At 40.0% G+C, this 20,578-nt stretch overlaps 1 protein-coding gene across 1 annotated transcript in view; it reads right to left on the reverse strand.

The window, feature by feature from the left end:
* Positions 1 to 19,565, reverse strand: part of zswim5 (zinc finger, SWIM-type containing 5) — a 273,431-nt gene extending 253,866 nt beyond the window's left edge. The window contains exon 1 of the mRNA XM_068036989.1: positions 19,025 to 19,565. Coding sequence (XP_067893090.1) covers positions 19,025 to 19,430 — 406 coding nt within the window. The 5' untranslated portion in view covers positions 19,431 to 19,565. The remainder of the gene's footprint in view (positions 1 to 19,024) is intronic.
* Positions 19,566 to 20,578: the final 1,013 nt, after the last annotated feature.

Raw genomic sequence — 20,578 nt, forward strand, 5'->3', positions numbered from 1 at the left:
ACCAGCAACTATCTCAGAAATCACTGAAAAGATGTCCCCTCTACAGAGGCCATGTTGATTCTCCACCAACTGTATTATAAGATTCCTAACCCACCAAGTTTCAATGTACTCCTTCCCTTCATGTGCATCACAAATCATGATGTTCCCTTCTTTTCATCTGCCTGAGATCTTAAGTGGACCTACACTTCTCTTTTCCCTGCAATTCAAGTGCAGCCACATATCAATCCCTGCATTGCTGGGCCTTGGGCTGCCCATGCCATTCCAAAGAGTCAGCATGCTCATCTCCTCCTAGCTTCCTGCCGTGTCTAACCACTCCATCTCCAAAATATCCTATTCAACCTCAGCCTCCAATCTCTCTGTCTGTGTTGTACCAGCTCCTGGACAGTCTGCCCTCACTCAATCCATGCTGACTACAATCTTGCTACATTATCCAAGCTTCAATATATGTAAGACAAACTGAGTATGCTGGTGAAGGAAGCTGTGTGTGAGAGCTATACGAAGACCTTAGGAGGCATACAGAAGAGGAGCCAGGGAAGTAAAGCCCAACAGAAAAAGTGAAAGCACTGGACCTAGGCCCAGAAAATGGAAGCCCGGGCCAGAGGTAAGTGAGATGGGGTTGCCGGGGCCAGTCCGGAATGCCTCAGCAAGGGGGCACGAGCGGGTGGTTGTGCAGTCCAGGGGGAGGGGGGTCCTGGGGGGTGAAGTGATTCCCGGCAGGGGCCCATGGGCCACAGATTGCCCATGGAGGAGGAAACATCCATGGCAAGATCCCAGCGGCGGCAGACAGAGGCCCTTAACTGACCATTAATAGGCCACTTAAGAGCCTCAATTGGCCTCTGGGCGGTAAAGCCATCATCAGCCTATCCTGCCCCCGGTAAGATCGCTTGGCCTCAGGGGGGCCCATAAAATCTAGCCCCATGTTTTAAAGAACAGCTGATACTGTTTGGCCCTTTACTCTCCCTTCCAAGTGTTCCTTCATTCATAGGCTTATATGTATAGATTGCCAAAAACTGCACATGGTATGTAACTGCTTGGTTGATACCACAGTTATCACCCTCATTGCGGCCTGCCTACTGACAACTGCAAACAAATACAAATATGGCACCACCCAGCCCCACCCGATCATTAGAGCTCCTCATGAGCCAAACAGCGAAGTTAGGGATAGGAAATCAGAGGGCAGGTGCCAGTTACAGATTCATGATGGTCTGCTTCTCTTCGTTCTCATGCTATTGTGCCACACGCAATCTGTTAGCAAGCTGGATAAAAACTACAGAAACTACATGTGAATGCAGCTCCCATTCCAATCTCTCTTCTGCTTTTCCTCTACATGTGACACAGCAAGGGGCATGATGTTGCATCTTTTGATCCTGCCCAACATTTTATTTCATGTCATTGCTTACACTCTCCCTGCCAAGCACCAGTCAACTGGCATCAAAGAGTGAGTCAGAGGAAGTGCACATACAGTTTGCAGGAGCAGCCGGAGTGAAAGATGAGGAGGAAGACCTGGCTGACATTGCCCCTTGGCTGAAGAGCACCAAAACCCAAATCTTAAGGATCCTGCTTTTAAAAGAAGGATGTTTGTAGGCACTGGGGATGATCTCCAACAATGTGAGAGTTCAACTGCAGAAGTACACTATTGACATTTTGGGCAGAATGATGGATGACCTTGCAGCACTGTAGCTGATCTTGCCATGTGTGGCAGCTTCAAGCTGATCTACAGCCCTAAAGACATCATAGCTTCCACCATGGATTTTCAAACTAAAGTCATAGAGGCCTTTGGCACCAAAGTGGAAAGGGCTGTTCTTCCAGCTTGGCAAGCAATAACTGATCAAAGGAGGGCCTCACTCTTCAGTCCCAAAAAGGCAGTTTTTATATCATAGGAAAACTGAAAGATTGTCAAAGACAGTTAGAGACACAGGGACTTTGTGTAAACAGAGAGAAAGGCAAAGAGAAAAAAAGAAAAAAGAGAAAGGAAGAGAGAGTGAACACACTATAGAGCATGCATGTCAAAGAGTGTGTGTAAAGAGAGATAAAAAGTATGCCACAGAGAATGCACAGGGGCCACAGAGAGTGAAAGAGAGATAGAGAATGCCAGAGAGCACATGTGCCAAAGGGAGCAAGCAGAGAGAAAAGAAACAGCAAGGAGAGAGACAGAAAAGGGCAAAGGAAGGAAAAGAAGTATCAATAAGGAAATAGAGTGAATGAAAGAGGTAGTACACAACAAACGAAAAGCAAGGAAGCAAAGAAACAGCACGAATGTGAATAAGTGAATGAATGTGTGGAAAACAGAGAAAGAGAAAAAAAAGAGTAAGAAAGAGGGAAAAACAAAAAGAAAGAGAAAGCAATAGAGCAAAAAAAAAAGTCAAATTTGGATCCACTTTCCCACCATTCTGATGGGGGGAGGTGGGGGGCAGTGAAGGAGGGAAGATGGAACACATAGGACAGTGTAATAAAATGTATTTTTTAAATTGATGTTAACCGTCTTACAGTTTTGATTTATCAAAAAGCTGCTGATGGTAGCAATGCCATTCGCATACACTCTTTCCATGGATATCTGTCTACTGTCTTCACTGATGAGGTTTCATTACGGCTTCCTTTGTAAAACACTTACCAGCTAATGTTTGTGTCTAAACTTTGCCCATACTAAGAATGCCTATGCAATACTGAACCCACGAAGCTCCCTCAAAGATAACGCCTTCATTCAGGTAACGATATTCTCCACTTCATTTCAATTTAAGCAGTGAAATCTGAATCATAAACTGAATTATGATTGATGTCACTGCCTTGCAAATACAAATACTATACTCACCTACACGACTGCACATCAAATGAGTAATTTCAAACAGAATATAGTAGACTCAAACGGTTTAACAAGAGATGTTAGACTTGGAAAAAGTTGCAAATACTTGAATTGTTTGATGACTTAAGTGGCTGAGGTACAATCTGCATTTTTTAATATGGAAGATTAAGAGGTATAAATTCGCATAGGGGTAGTGCAAAACAGCCAAGTGCAAATTAGCCACCCGTTAAACTCCACAGCCGATATTCAGCTCCACTGACTTCATTAAACAGGGCATATAAGAGTTGGCAAATGCAATACCTTCTGTTTAGCACCACTGCCCATGACAAGATTCTACCGCAAGACTTCTAAAAGCCAGTACTGTAATGCGGTGCTGCTCATGGATAGGATATATTTAATATAAGAAATATTCTTGGTACACAAGATCCGATAGGCAAGACTTTTATGGCACAATTCAAAGCAGTAATGAATGGGATGTTGGAATTCTGTATTTGTATCATGTAGCCATCAAGTGCACCACACAAGAGCCATTTAAAGTGAGGAGAAATTCCTATTTTGCTAAAATATTGGCTGAAGTAGAAGTTAAAATGAAAATTCATATCTTTTAAGTAATAAATAATTTATTAGAACTCAAGGTCCAGAATATCTCATGCAGACAGATTTGGTCTTTAGAAAATTGTCACAGGCAATGCAGTTTTAAAACCTGAATTGCTGACAGACGTGCTACATAATTTGCATAAATCTGCCTGAAACTGGTTAATGCAATAGGGGGAGGAGGAGAGGAAAGAAAAATGGCTTAATCAAAAACCCAACCACTAATCAGTTTGCGAACTGCATGTAGAGTAGTATGTACTGCTAATTAAGGTTAAACAAGCAGCATTTTGAGCCCATAAATATATTCATTTTGTCTCATTGCCTCTAAGCATTATTATACAGTACAGCAAACACTAATGACAGCTTAAAAGAGAGAATGGCTGTGCAATCCTTAAGATATGGATTTGCATCTTTGAAATAGTATGAAGAGAACAAGGGTGGTGCAGTAGATTATATACACATTTTTCACACTTGTGATCGAGCACAGATTGAAAGTTGCTTATTTTAAATCCCCTTTATTCGGCTATTGTAACATGCGTTTCAGTTGCTTACGCTAAAGCATTGTTCAATCATGTGGGCACGATCATGACTGAAGCTTGTTTTTTGAACCGTGCCACATGACTGATTGTCACAATGGTAACTAAAAGCCAATATGCCAAGACAGAAGCTTCCCCCATGGGTCGGTGCGTGAATGAACCATGTGGACTGAACCCTACAGGCCAGGAGGGTCCCATCTGGTAAATCTATATTGGCCTCAGTGTTCCCCCAGCTAGAGGGAAGAAGGAGGGGACTGGGGGCGGGGGAGAGTGGTGGAAGGGTGCATACGCAATGACCAGGGCTTCTGGCCTTTTCATTATCCTGTGAACCCAGCTGGAAAAACATGTGTAGATGAGCTGAGGATAGGACTGAACTCAGTTGTGATGCCACCCACAATCTATTAACACAAACTCACTCTCCAATTCTGTGCATGAAAATGCCTACTAGCCTACATCTGTGGAACAGTATGTCTTCATGAGTCATTGCCTTCAGCATGAACAAGAGGGGCAACAGTCAAGAGTAAAGAAGGAAAAGTACAAAGAAGAATGCACCAACATAAACATAAATCAAGCTTAAAAAAATGTTCAAACCAAGGGTGATTTTAAAGGGAGATACAGCAATAATTCTATTGTCACCCAATGATACTGCAATTGTGTAATCTGACCACGTCAACTATCTATGTCTTCTGTAACTGCAGCAGCAATTCAAGCAACTGGCAACAGTTCAATGTGGAATTCTTGTACAGATAGAGGAAGAGTGGTAACACACTGCACAAGTATTGAATGACACATGTAAATCCTGACAATATAACTTCATTCCTCATTGCAATGTTAAAAGAGCAAGTATCAAGTTCTTTTAAAAATAAAATCACTTACAATGCAAATAACTCAAATATCCTATTGTTCATCTTTACAAAAATTCAAAAATGTATAAATAATTAGTCTTCATCTTGGAGAACTAGCTTGTGGAAGATACTGACCTGGATGGTCATCCATTTTGCACTGAAAAAAAAATAGATGAGTATTTTTTAAATAGTGAAAAGCTAGTGAAGGTCCAGAGAAACTTGGAGGTCTATGCACACAGATCAGCAAATGCAGTAGGTAGAAAAAAATCCAAAAGGCTAATGGAATGTTAGCCTTTACAACTAGAGGCGAGAATATTTAGGGCAGGGCATTTTGCTACAGCTGTACAAAGCCATGGCTAGACTGGAGCATTGTGTGCAGTTCTGGGCCTGATCAGGGCACCTAGGGTTAAATTATGAGGAGAGATTACATTAACTGACTTGTATTCCCTGAAATATAGAAGTTTAAGGGGTGATTCGATTGAGGTTTTGGGATTTTGAAAGGAATTGATAGGGTAGAGAGAGAGAAACCATTTGTCCACGAATGGGGGGGAGTCTAGGACAAGGGGACAAAAACATAAGATCAGAGCCATTCAGGAGAGAAGTTAGGAAAAACTTCTTCATGCAAAGGGCAGTAAAAGTGTGGTACACTCTCCCACAAAAAACAGTAGATCCTAGCTCAATTATTAATTTTGAATCTGAGATTGACAGATTTTTGCTCTCCAAGAGCATTAAGAGATAATGGAGCCAAGGCAGGTGGATGATGTTACAATACAGATCAACTGTGATCTCACTGAATGGCGGAGAAGGCTCGAGGGACTGAATGGCCTGCTCTTGCCCTGATGTTCCTATACTTGAAGGGGAGAAATTTGCAGGGCTATGGGAAAAGGGCATGGGAGTGGGATTATATTGGATAGTTCTTTCAAAGAGCTGGCACAGACACAATGGGCTGAATAGCCTCCTTCTGTGCTGTATTATTCCATGACAGTGAAAGGCAGCCAAGGAAACATGCACAAAATGAACCTTCACTGTGTAAAACGAAACTTATTGCACTTAGCATGATCAGACTATGTGATTATACTTGATTATCAGCAATCCATCCTGTTGTATTTTTATTGGTCAACAACTTGAGATTGTTTTTATTCCATTTGCTGAGATGTTATTTTTTGTTTTTCTTTTTAAATTGCTCCCACATCCTGCATTGCAAGGGAAAGAGGAGGACAGACCGGAAGAACTGCATTTATATAACCCCTTTAACATAGTACAGCTTAGTTAAAATGATGGGTTTTGAGTTTTTAAATCTTTAAAAAAAAATAGGCAAGGGGTTTTGAAATGGAATTCTAAACAATAAGCCTAAGGAAGCTGAAGAACCTGCCACCAATACTGAAGTGAAGAGGGGTTGGGGAATCTTGCACTGCCAGAGTTGGAGACCAGAGGAAAAACGGGGTTCTTGGAGGTTATAGGCTACTGGGGCAAGTCCATGGAGAGATTTTAATGCTCAGAGCCAATGGAGGTCAGCGAAAATAAGACCAAGCGAGGCTCTGTGAAGAACAGGGTATGAGTGCTTGCATTTGGACCAGCTGAAGATTTTTTTTTGAGGGTGATGAATGGGAAATCTGTGAGGATGATATTAGAGTAAGAGAGTGCAGAGGTAACAAAAGCATGGAAGTGGGATTTGAAGCTCAGATCAGCTCAGGGTCAAACAGGAAGCAAAGGTTTTGCATGGGTTAGTTCAGCCTGACTAAATGGCTGTGAGGGGGAGGGGGTAAAATCATTGGCAAAGGAGGAAAACCAGAAAAAAAAGCGAAGAGCTTTGTAAAGAGTTATGATGGAAGGTCACAGACCAGAAATGTTAACTCTGCTTCTCTCTCCACTGCCTGACCTGAGTATTTCCAGCATTTTCTGTTTTTATTTCAGGTATCTGGCACCCACATTATTTTGCTTTTATACACTATAGAGTTTACTACTTTAAAAAGGAAATAGGGGGAAATTTTCAGCAGATATGGTAGAATAGTTAGGAAACAAATCAAAGGTGTAATTTTAGACTGAGAAAGAAGAGAAAGGAGAATGAGGAGGTAAAGAGTCAAGCTGAGTAGAATTTTTTTTTATTTCTAAACATCTTTTAGGAGTAGATGATTAAAATAAAAATAAAGTTAGTCTTGGCATCTGAGTAACTTTACAACTGTCACATTAGTGCTTGTTTCAGTGTCATATCAGAGTAGGTGGAAAATTCAAAATCTGACTGACTGAAATAAATGGCAATGAGTTAATCACCATTTTTGTTCATGTTAAATCTATTCCTCTCTGCAATCGAGTTCAATAGTACCTATTCGAAATTTTCCCAAACAAAGTCAACAGCATGAAAGATAGATAAATTGATCAAACACCCAGCTCTAATCAATATTCATACACATTAGTAGCACAGAATTTTTGACTGCAGCAGCAAGACGTCTTCTTTCCCCCCAACTTGCTCATTTTCTGCTTTCCTGAAGGCATTGACTCCTTGCTGGGAAATGATTCCATGAGCACCGTGGTCCAATACTACTTACCCCACGTGGCAGTTAGTCATGCATGAGCCTCAACAGAGTGTGCTAGCAGGCTGTTTGACCTCAGGTCCTTCACAACCAAGACTCATCCTCTCCTTGCCAGACCTCCTATTGTGCAGATGTAGCTAATTTCCCCAGCCTAACCCAGAGGCACTGCAGTAATTGTGACATTACTACCCCTGTTCAAGCATAAATCAGCTAACTCAGCACGGAACCTGAATGGAACATGGGCCTTCCTGGTTTATGTACCTCAGCTACCCTCTTCCAGAGTAGTGGAAAAGAAAAGGTGACAGTTAAATCTTTATATCAAAAAGAAAATGTCAAAGTGAAACTCTAATAAGTTTATCTCAGTTTTTGATGACCTGTTTGGGAAAAAAATGCAGAATTGTACACAAATGAAATGCTGATAGCAAAGTCAAAATGCAGTCGACTGCCAACAAGTAATTTACAGTATCCTTTACTGAAGGCAATTGGGCAGTATGGTGATGGGCTTACCTCACCCAAAGTAATTAAGTTTGTTAAAAAATTAGTTTTAACTGAATGGCTACATTTATACTTAAATACAGAGTAAATTCAACAATACAATTCCCAAAATTATACAGCAGAGTTTGTGGGAAAAATTCAGGTAGCATAGTATCATGCCAAAGCCCTAAAATCTTTCTGTAGCAAAGGAGTAACGTGCATGCTCTTTCTCCTCTCTCCAATAGAAATACACAGTTTAATTCAAAACTAAGATCCTTACCTAGGTCACAAGCTAAACTGCATTGAAACAATGAAAGGGCATCTCAAAGGCAAACAATTTTATCCAATTATCCAATTTCAAAGTTTTGAATAATAGTGAGCAGTAGATACAAGTTTTATCACTTCTGCACAGGGCCATTAAAACCATAGGCAGTTTCTTTAAAAGTAATTTTAAAGTAGGATAGGGTCATCCATAAAAAAATATAATGGACTGTCACAATGGTTGGCAGACCATGTTTACCCATACAGTCCAGGACTGACCCTGGTTAGTCAGACTCAGTTAGCTGACAAGCCAACAGTCAGAACATGACTCAGCATCTTCCAGCTTTGGGGGCAGGAGTTTTAAAAAAAGATAGCCGGAGTTTCCATTACTGATCACTATCCTGTACATACTGGAGATCACACGAGTATTTAGATAGCGAGCAGAAACAACATCAAGACTGCCTACAATTCCTGCCATAGTCCAAAAAAACCTGATAATCTCAGTCTCTTGGTGCACCAAGGAAGAATATTCTGGAAAGGTACTCAAATCCATGGAATAACACCCCCGCAGAAGCCAGTGCTTTCAGAAAAGGAGACATAAGATTCGATAAAAGAAACTGGATTCTGGGATTGTGGCTGCACCTTTTTTGAAATTAAACCCCCAAGGAGGACTCTGGATTGCTTGAAACAGGGGCACATAGCCATTGTTATTTGTCCTTTCTCCCACAAACAGTTATGTTTTGCCATTATACATAATGATATCCTGCTAAGTGTTATTTATTAAGTGAGGGAGCTCAATGCACATCAGATTTAGCATGCCCATCATCAGAACTGTATGAAAATACAATCTACTCCTCTTGTAGAAATTTAAACAAGGCACAATACAGATGATCCTATTCTCCATGACTACACTGTTAATAAATATATAGCTCACAATAAAGATGTACCTCCTGTACAATACGCATGCTGCTTCTTTAATTTGTCCATGGCCAAATCATCCATCTCTAGGTCACTTGACTAGAAACAATACTTTACCCTCCACAGGATTTAGGTCAGCGCGAACAAAATCCCACTGAATGCCGCGATGAACCTACTCATTGGCCGTTGTCAGGACTCATTAATGGACAGCTACAGACCGAGGATCAAATGCATCCTTTATGCGACAGCTGATCCGCTGTGGATTATTCACATAATTTAATGGCCAAACGCAGCATGGGGTACAGCTGTCATGCATGAGAAAAGAATCTGTTTTAGAAAGCCAACTCAAATTAAAATATACATAAAATATTAATATCTACGAACACAGCAGCATTAAACAAGGCTACGGAGAAGGAGAATCAGTCCATTTTTAGCATTTGCTTTGTTTGTTTATTGTAAAGGCAAACACAATATAAAACAAAGCCTAGATGCAATCCAGTATTCCCCACTGTCTCTTTTAAAAGAAAGCTTTTTTTTTTAAACTTCTACTGTGCAACATTCCACTACCTACCAAACTCAGGAGGAACATACAACTGAGCTCTACATATGTCTTATTTGTTTTAAATATGCATTTATCACAATGCACATAATATAATTGGCAAAATACAGCTTCAATCTTTACCTGTCTTTGAAATGTGCTGCCCAAAATAGGATTCTAAACAAGTCCTGTGCAAGGAATCCACTGGTCAAGATGAAAGTCACAAGTCAACATTTCTTCTCCACATTCAGTCAATTCCCTGTCCCCAGGCATGCACATACATAGAGTTGTGCACAAAACTCGACACTGCCAGTGCAGAAATGCTACAGAATTTCTGGAAACTTACACCGAAACAACAGCACAAGGAGGACACAATGCTGGTTTTTGCCATCAAGAGTTTGGAAATTCAGCCATAAAAGTGATCCACCGATTTTTATACTATGTCCACATTTTCTAAATCTTTTGTGCTGATTCTGTAAAACCTCCACCAAAACCCTCTGCTGCTCATTAAGATATCTTCATCTTGTGTAAAAGTTCAATTCATGCAAATTTCTTGAATTTCTGCCAGTTCTGAATAAGCTGTAAGTTTATGCCTAAATTTTTAGCTAGTTAGATTTCTGGTATTTTTCAGCAATTTTTATTTCTTCTAAGTGGAACCTAACATCTATTTTCTGTATCCTTAAATGTGCCTTTATGGCATCGGAATCATTTTCATTAAAAACTGAAAAATTCCATAAATATATTTTCTTAAACATTGTCTAATTGACGTAAATATAAATTTTGGCAGTATTTCCAGTTACACTATTTATGGAAATTCAGGGCATGCACATTTAAAATTAGTAGAAATTGTATCAGTTTCTGTAACAACCCAAGTGGTGCAACAAATCAGATTAGCTTCGAAATAGCTATTTTATTTCCACATATCAAACCACATCCAATACAAACTACTGTAACTAAACCTGATGTTAGTTTCAATATTCCCTCCCATCACCTAAGCACACGCCCCCCCACCCCACCAAATTCTGCTAAAAACAAAAAAAGGGTAAAATCATTAATCAGCAAATACCTTTCATGCCAAAAGGTTAACTTAAAGGGGCAAAAATAGTTTAAATAACTAATAAACAGTTCTTTCATCTACAGTATAGCACTGAAAGGGCACCATTAACTGCATCCTCCTCCCTCATAGAACTTTGTCAACAAGAAGCAGGCAACTGAAGTACTATACATTAATGCTGCACATCAATACGGACAGAAGTTGAAGTGTGCATTTGGGGAGCCAGCTGCATGCATCACACAATGACTACAGTATGCTGATACTAATGTTTCCAGGATTCATCAGGTTTACCCCTAATTTTTGAACCAAACCTGGGGGGGGGGGGGGGTAGAGAGGAGGTTTAATCATTTACCCTCGATAGATTTATTGCAATCAAGTATGGATGAGGCATAGGAAGATTTCTTTTCCTTCCTTATTTTTTGAACTAGTTATTATTGTGCTCTACCGATAATCTAACATCTAGGATATTTTTAAAGTTGAATAATGCTGAGTTAAAAATCTTATGCAAGTTTTCCCCTTGAAATGAGTACCAACATGATCATCTTGGCGATAACAAGGATTCCCAATACTACAAGCCTGTATCCCCATTGTTTTGTCCCCAGATACTGCTTTATCATTGAAAAACAAATACCTACACACACATGGAATTATTCACTGTTTTTAAATGTCAAGACTCAATCAGAGCAGCAGGCCTGAGTCCAAGTCACATTGAATGAAAGCCAAGAGGACAGAGCTGTCACTTTTCTGTGTGAAAATTTGATTAGTTTAATAACTAAATTAGCGTGAGCAGTTTATCCCTTTTGCCGAAATAAAAAGTTGGCAGTAGTCTAAACACAGTACTTTGTTTCCATTACGAAGGTTAAAAACACACAGTATACTGGCCAATATGAGTTATTAATCCTGCAGTACAAACATGATCATGGATCAAGACCAGGTCAACCAGATGTTGAAGTCTACTTTTATATCTGAATCCTAAAGTCAATTTTATTAAATCGATTGCCTTCCTTTCAAGGCAGCAACCTAATCAAGGAGTTCAGGTAACAGTAACAAACATTTTGAATTGCATCAACAGAACCTGTTGATTGGTTACTACTTTTTTAACATAGGAACAGGAGTAGGCCAATCAGCCCCTCAGGCCTACTCTTCCATTCAATTAGATTACGACTGACTTGCAATTCCATTCTATTTTCTGCATTGCACTATAACCCTTGATACCCTTACCCAAGAAAAATCTCTCATTCTTGATAGCTGCAATTAACCCAATGTTTTTTGGGAACAGAGTTTTCCAAATTTCTACTACCCTTGGTGTGAAAAAGTGCTTCCTGATTTTGCTCCAGAATGGCCAAGCTCTAATTTTGGGATGATGTTCCCTTGTTCTTGATCCCCCCCGCCACCAGAGGAAATAGTTTCTCCACAGCTACCCTATCAAATTCTTTTAACCACCTCAATCAGATCACCCCTCAATCTCCTATGCTCAAGGGAATACCAGTAAAAGTGTATGCAATGTGTTCTCATAATTTAACCCTCTAAGTCCCAGTGACCACTCCCAGATATCCATAGTTCTCCTGAGAAATTTTGCATTTATGGAATATTGTACAGAGTAATTGTTCACATGAAACCAAAATAAGCCCCACTTTCAAACAGTACTTATAAATTTGTATAAAGTGAATACCAGAATACATTAAAAGTAAATACTGCATCAGCTAGACTGTGTAACAGAGAAATTATCAACTATTATAACCTCTCGGTTAATATTTATTCATTCATGGGATGTGGGCGTCGCTGGCTAGGACAGCATTTATTGCCCTTCCCTAATTGCCTTTGAGAAGGTGGTGGTGAGCCACCTTCTTGAACCGCTGCAGTCCCTGTGTTACCTATTACGTCAGCAGCATTACACTTTTTTTGAAAAATAAAAATATTGATTTGGTTTCCTCAGAAGCTCATTAGCTAAATGCACTGCCTATTGTGATGCTGAGTCATACAGACAAAGAACATGTCAAGTTTGATCAGCAGTCTGTGGTGAATTAGCTCTCGTCTGGGCTGTGATTGGGTCCAGCAACTGTCCTCAGTGTCCCTGCGCTGGTTGGATATAGCGGTTTGGAAATAGCAGCCAGGGCTCCCACTCCTCGTGGTGAACCAGTGACCCCTGCTGGGAATGCATGTGTGGACAGACAGGGAATTGGCTGCAATTCCCTACCACCAACCTAATAAATAGCCTGCTGATATTTGCAAGGCTCACCTGAACAATGGCACTCACCAAGATTCTTTTAAAAAAAGCTTCCCTTGATGTTGCTTTAATTAATATTATTTAAAAATTTTCATTATATGACAAAGCATTTCACTCCAATATTAGACTTTTAAATATCATGGCTCATGCTATAATACATTCACAATGTATTTTTTCCTTTAAACCAACAAAGCATTTTTATTACATCCTAGGGACATTAAGGCAAGAGATACTTTTTTACAAATGCAAAACATTTGCCCAGTCAAAATCTATTGATATCTTCTTTATGTGAACGCTAATGACGTGAAGCAGCAGTTTCCTAAAGACGACCAATTTTGTTCTTTCTATTCAGGTGGAATCATTTTGCTTATTCCACTTACCTAAATGGGATCCAGTTCGAATGATGCCACTTGATCCCATCCCCACTGTCTGTTCAATCCTACCTCCAGCTGCAAGTTTGATTTGATTTCCCAGTTTTTATTTCTTCTCCTTCCCCCACACTTTGCATTTTTTTTGCAATTACAATATAACAGACTTTACTGAGTTTAAATGACCGTCTGTTCTTCTACAATCCTCATTCCAAAAGCAATGTACTGCTGTTTTATGTTTACTACATAATTCTTCGCTTAAAATATTAAGCTGTCACCTCCTCCGGCCCCCTTTGTACAAATAATGTATCTTCTCATTTGCCGAGAGGCCAGTCATGCTCAGAAATCATCTGTATCTGGACACGAAGGCACAAGCACTGTAAATAGATCTTTCTATCAAGAGCTACACTGTTCACTACAGTAAATCATGATCAAGGCAATTTAGCCAGCAGTTTCTGCTCAAAGATATTACATTATTTTACACTACATCAAATTAATCTGCTGGCGTCCAACATTTTCACTTGGATAGCTGTCAATCTATTGTTTTAAGATAGTGAACACTGTTTACCATTTTAACCAAATTATAAACAAAATCTAGTTTGTATCTTTTCAATAGGATGATCAAGCATACACTCTGATGGTTTCCACCTAGAATATTAACTTATTATTTTATTTTTATTTTCTACTTTCAAACATCAGCTGGCCCACGATTCATTTCCAAGCTTTTATTTCTAACAACTGAAGTCATTCAACTAAGCTGTGTCTAACATAGTGGGGTAAAGTTAACTCTTTAGGTGCGTAAAATCTTCCATGAACCAGTGTAATTCAACAGCACGAAAACGATCATGAAAAATAAGTAGTTTTATTCAGAGGGTCTAGTCCACTACCTGTGAGTAAACCGATTTTAAATAATTGAAAATGACTTTTTTTTAAAAAGTACAAAACCATTTACTGGTTTATTTTGTATTCAGTAGTCAGTTTAATTAATACTTTTTAATATTTAAAAAGGTACCTACTAATGTCCTTGAGCCTAAAAAAAGCTTGATCTTAAGAACCTTTTCAAAGGCACACAAACAGGCGCAATTAGTGGAAACTGCCACGGTGATTAACTAGATCTGAAGGCGTGGTCAGTTTTGTGTACGGGGCTAAATTCCATCATGATGTTTATTAAACTAGCACACAAGATCATGGATGTGCCCAATGTAATTTGTGCTTGAAATTCCTCAATCTTTTGCTAGATTGGCTGATTTTGCGCAAATGCGCTGAAAAGAGAGCAACATGGTGGAAATACAAGGCCACTGTATCCAACATATGTCTTGCACATATTCTAGTAATTTGTCATTATTATACTTTTCAGGAAGAATACTAGAACAGAGACACCGGATGTTTACCACAAGATGATAAAACTGTAGAGGTCATCTACAGAAGTTTTAAAAGTACTGTTAGGACCCTTCCAGCACTTCAGTACAAAATAAATCAGAGCAAATGCAGCAGGCACTTTGAAGCCTTTTCTTTATATCAAATATAAACCAAAAACATTCAACTGTGAAAAACTGCAAGCAACTCTTTTTTATTTTAACTTGTAAGCAACTTTAAAATCTTTGAAATCAGCACTGGTCATTAGTATTTGATTACTGTAAATGTACTTAAATTGCAATTATTTTACTCAACATAATAGCACTACCTGGAATATGGCAATATTTTATTTAAACTGTTATATATTCAGTATTATACACGCCTTCACTGTAATAAACTGCAGGGTGTGACCCTACAAAAGGATCTTATTTTACACATTTGCAAATGTACTCCATATAATATTAGAAATTTGGGTCAGAGTTTCAAAATACTGAACTTAAATTCACTCAATTTCTGGTGGCTTACAGCCATTTCTGGTGGCTTCATTTTCAAATTAATTGTGCTTTTAAAAAAACTGTAACAGGTATTCCATTTCTCCTTTTCACACCCTCTTAATACAAAATCATTACTGTCTACATGGGTTGCATACTTCCTCTATAAACACCCTTCAAAGAGATTCTTGCAGCATTAAAATCATTTAGTATTAGAAAATCTTTTCAGCTTCCAAACTTTTTCTGCTTCCATATAAAGATCTCCAAAATTATCCTGCTCAAATTTACAAGCCTGTGATTAATTTCTGTTTCAAACATAAAGAAGCAAAGAACACTGTTTACTTCACAGAATAGTGTACGTGTGCATATATACTCTTTAAATCAATCAAACTGAAATTTCATTCTGATGCAGAAATGTAATGCCTCAAACTTGGAATATTTTATATTTTCGACTGTTTAATGCTTTAAATTATTTATAACTTAGTCAATTCAAAACTAACCACACATTTCTGTATGTTCTAATTTACTGAATAGTCGGGGCAATGATTACATTTGCAACAAGGAAATATTGGAAAGGCTGAAGAAATGTAAACCAGAAGATACAAACTTTCCCTAATTGACAAGGTGTCCCAGAAAACTATTCTCAAAACCAGCAAAAGAAAGATTTGCATTTACATAGTACTTTTCACGACCGCTGGACATCTCAAAGCACTTTAGACAATGAAGTACTTTTAAGCGTAGTCATTGTTGTAATGGAGGATAAAAAGATAATCTCTGGAGGATATCATTCTGTCGCACAAACTCATTTTGTACAGCAAAGATTGCTGTTAAATTTTTGTTCAGAGTGGGCACCCTGGTCTAGAACTTGGCACAGGCCTAACTACCACCCTTAAGAATAACCTCCAGAATAGCGTAAGTGTAAAAACACACTATATTGTTATCCACAGAAAAATTTATGTTTAAAAAAAATCAAACCACAAAATACTGTCTAAATCAAAAATTTACATCCAAATGATTAGCACTGAAGTATTTACAAATTGAAATTTTGTTTACACAAAGCAGGTTCCGTCGATAGCTCAACAAGTTCACTCAGTAAGTAGCTGCATCATGCAGATCTGAAAACTCCCAGGTTTAATCTCAAGTTTACAGAGATAGCTGAACTCAGCCAGGGCACCAATAGGAGCACTATAATCAGCTCCTGTACCTCTGGGTTAGGGAAGGAAAAAGTCAGCCAGGGTCCCCACTCCTGATTGCTATTCAATGATCTCTAATAGATATGTGTGGACATTGAGGCCTGGCTATGACTTCCACCCACTTACAGTCAAATAGCTTACCAATTCCCATTGTCAAGACTAATACATGGTCACTTAATGAGATACTGGAGAGCAAGCAGTTTCTCAGCAACCAGACAAGTGCAAGAAGTAAATGTTCCCAAGAAAGCAGAGAAGAAACGAGTGTAAGAACAAGTTATTCCTATAAGTAATTTTTGACATGTACATCTATGGGAAATATATAAAAGAAAAATCTAAAGGCATCTGCTAAATCATTAGCTTTGAATATTTCACTAGTAAATGGTTTAGTGAACTATGCATCAATTTCTATTTTTAAAATAATTTATGTAAACAAAACAACCCATGAGATCTAGTGTATATGCAAACATGGAGACTTCTTACAAATTTGGAAGTAAAACGAATTTTTCAGCTTCCACAATTTACAGAACCCTTCTGAGAAACAAACAAAGCAAGTGTTATTTCTTCAGTAAAAAGCAAGCAATGCTGTTAAACATTACAAATGAATTCCTTTGCTGTTCTGGCCGAAGAGAAAGCTTTCCTAAAATTGAAGATTATACGCAAATCGTAATCCAACAGGAAAATCAAGTCCATAAAATCGTGCCATCTAGAAGGGATTAAACTACGGCAGCTTGTTATTACAAATTTGAGAATTTGCAATAGTTTCAGAAGCAACAATGAGTTACTTTATAATCACACTTCCAATTAAATAAAACCTTAGTAAAGTAGTGTTCAGCGTAGGATGTTTTGTAATAATCCCATATGTAGTTGATAAACCAAAACGTTTTTAATTGAAACTATAAACTGCTTCTTTTGAAGATGTTATGCCACCTCCAAATCTGCCTCCGCTTGCTTGTATTTGCAAATATATCACACACGCACAAACGTCCATTCGTTTAAATAAGAACAGACCGCCCAGAAACTGGTCACAAATTCAAACACTGAAAAAAAAAGCTGTAATCCTGGACCTTTGCAAAGCGATAAGCGCAGCCTTGCTAATGATCTACCCGATACCCAAGTAACTCATCCTTTTATCAATCTACTTTTAACAAGCTGGCGAGCCTGGAAGCTCAGGTGGCGAACATCCAAGTTGCGAAGTCACCTACCTACCTTCACGGAAGTAAAGAGCCAATTCAATACCATGAGGATGGTATACCAAGCGGAGCTTCAACACACTCAGTGACTCGGGACTGAATCTCAAACACTAGTGGCGATGGATGGCAAAAAAAACAAACATAAACCTTTCTCCTCCCCTCTTTTCGACTAGTTCCTGCGTTCTGATTCATAATATATTAATAATTTAAAAGGCAGGTCAGTGTACAAGTACAAACTTGCAGGAATTGTGTAGTTCCAATCATGTTGTTTCACCCCTCGAGGTTCAAACATCACTCGGACCTTTTCCAAAGCAGTTCAAATGCAAAAGCACGGAATTAAGAAGCGTCCTGCAGAATATATTGTTTTAAAGATGCAAAGAAGCTTAAGGCAAAGTTCTTACAAATGAAACCGTACAGCTTAACGAGGCCGAACAGTAGTTTTAAATGATTACGTTTGATAAAGCGCAGGAAAAAGGGGAAATTAATCAAGTCAAACCCGTCAATTGTAACAAAGTGGAGAGCCCCGGGTGATGTGTCATCTCAGGATTTAGTCATTTGGCTCGGTTCCCGCCGTCTGTGGGAATCAGGAGAAAGAGGAAAAAATACAAGGGCAAATCGCTTTTTGAAAATGCAAATATTGTACTGGGGAACGCATCAAAACACTGAAAAAGTGACAAGCTGATCGGTTCGTATTTATATAAAATCAAAACAAATCAAGCTGACTGTGAAAAAAATGAGAAACGATGGTCAGTCCCTCTTATTTTACTCTTCCCCTTCATTCACTCCCCAGCACTTTCCCTTGGCATCACTACAGAGACGATCCTTATTATGGAAATTGCCTGGCTCCCTTTCTGTCTCTCTCTCTCTTCCACTTCCTTTTATTCCTGATTTCGCGTCGCTGGTTACTAGTCATTTCCAGAAAAAAAGCCCAAACATCAATATACTGTAAAGTGTGAGTACCAGCGTTCCCCAACCAAAATGTAAGCACTGTCACCGTTTGAACTTGTTCCTGTTTATGGGTGTAAATGCGAGATTGGCATTTCCCCTGCAGTCAAGAGCATTCCTGACAGGCAACTCACAGTGTTATCCCATCTGACAGCTCAATACAATTAAAACCACTGCAGATTATGGTTTGGGTTTTGTTTTGTTTTCGCGAGCTGCAATTTTTGTTTTCTCATCGAAGCTGTAATCCAAACAGGCAAATAAAAATGTCCATGACCTTATCTAAATTGTAGCGCACACCTTTCGCTGGGACCACAGCGTCGCTTTTATTTATATCCCCGCCCTCTCGGAACCCTAAATCAACAGCCACCCACACCCTCCCCTCCAAACCACTCTTCCCACGATTTAAAAAACATACAAATCGACATCGACAAAGGCTATAAATACATCCTGTTGTGGCATCAAACGTCGGGCTGTTTTGTCTAATTTTCCTCTTCAACTAAGCCAAAGCTGCAAAGGTAATTCATACAGCAAAACTATTCAAATGTTGGGAGGTAAAAGTAGGATTTGTTTTGCAGACAGTTGAAAAACAATCTCCGGAGTGGGAAAGAAGGCAATTCAAACGGAAGTGTCACTGGACCGAATCCATTTTTTGTGGTGATTGTGTAATTATTTTTTTCTCCTGTCTTTTTGGAATCTCACTCACCTACTTGAAGAACATTTTCCACACAACCGCTCTCCAGTAGTTTAATACCCCTCCTGAAAGGGAGGCGATTCTCATCGTCCCCGGGCACGGCTGCACCTCCTGCCGCGGCGGCTGCCGTCTCCTCGGGAGAGTAGTAGTTAAAGGAGGAGTACATGCAGATCTCCCTCTCGTTCCTGGGGAAAGACCAGTAAACAATTCGCCTCTGGACGGGCTCGGGGATGCGGGAGAAACGTTCCTCTACTTGCTGAAAGGGCCACTTCTCCGCCACCATTTTAGCGCTAGCATCCAGGAGAGACTCCGGGTGGTGGGTTCTCCCGGTCGGTGCAGGTTTCTGGGACGATCTGGAAGCGGGGAAGGGCCTGGAACAGAGACGCTTTGCGGTCGGCTGAGCTCTCTCCTCCGCCATGCTGCTCCGCACTGCCGAGAGGAAAGTATCCAACGCGCAGCCCGCACCGCTACAATGTTGCTTTTTTTTTTAACACAGCATTCGAAACCTCCACACATCCACACTCACACTCCGCACCGCGCAACCAAACCTTCCAGCGCCTCCGCCCCCCTCCTCATCCTCATTGGCCACAGCTGACTAGCCCCAACCGCCTCCCCGCTCCCATTGGTGCGCACGGACGTCAGTCACACCGGGATGACGGCCAGCACGTTCGTCTGTGTCTCGTGCTGGAGGCTGCCCCCGCTCCCGCCCCCGAGCGGCGTTTCGGATTCGATTGGTTGCGTATGGTGTCAATCACGCTCTCATCACAATCATGGAATTTTGGTGCGTGAAGTCGCGGCCCTTCTATACCATATAAGAAGCGCGTGTCTGAATAGGGGGCCGGCTGGCACGCGGGGTGAGGTCACGCCGTACAAGGAGCTGCTGGTGGCGGAGAGCCTTTGGCTTCAGCGCAGTCTGGTATTCGTAACATGTCGGGAGCAGGGGAAATCCTGGCTTTTTCCAGGGTCCTGGTGCCTGCTTTACTGGTTTTGGTGTGTGACTTTTCGAGATTTAATAGTTAAGTGATCTCGTTGGTCGCATTCTCTCGTCTGAGGCAAAAGCTTGTGGATCAAAATGTTAGGCTGTCACTGCTGGGCTGAGAGAGCGCTGCATTGTTGGAGGTGTCATCTGAAACCGAAGTCTCCTGTTCCCTCGAAGTTGGATGTAAAAGATCGCGTGGCACTATGTCGAAGATGAGCAGGGGTGTTATCCTGGTGCCTTGGCCAATACTTATCCCTTAACAGCGCATAAGTTCATTTTCTGGTCATCACTGTGTGCAAAAATTAGCTGTTATGTTACCTGCAATGCAACAGTGACTACACTTCAAAAGTTGTTCATTGGCTGTAAGGTGCTTTGGATGACCTGAGGTCGTGGAAGGCACTTTTGGAATGCAAAAATAAAAACAAAATGCTGGAAATACTTTGCAGGCAGTATCTGTGGGGAGAGAAGCAGAAAGAACTGCTTCTCCCTCTCCACAGATGCTGCCAGACCTGCTGAGTATTTCCAGCACTTTCTGTTTTTATTTCAAATTTTTAGTATTTGCACTACATTGTTTTTAATATAGGAAT

Source organism: Heterodontus francisci, chromosome 8 (assembly GCF_036365525.1).
Source record: "Heterodontus francisci isolate sHetFra1 chromosome 8, sHetFra1.hap1, whole genome shotgun sequence".
In the NCBI taxonomy this organism is placed as follows: domain Eukaryota; kingdom Metazoa; phylum Chordata; class Chondrichthyes; order Heterodontiformes; family Heterodontidae; genus Heterodontus; species Heterodontus francisci.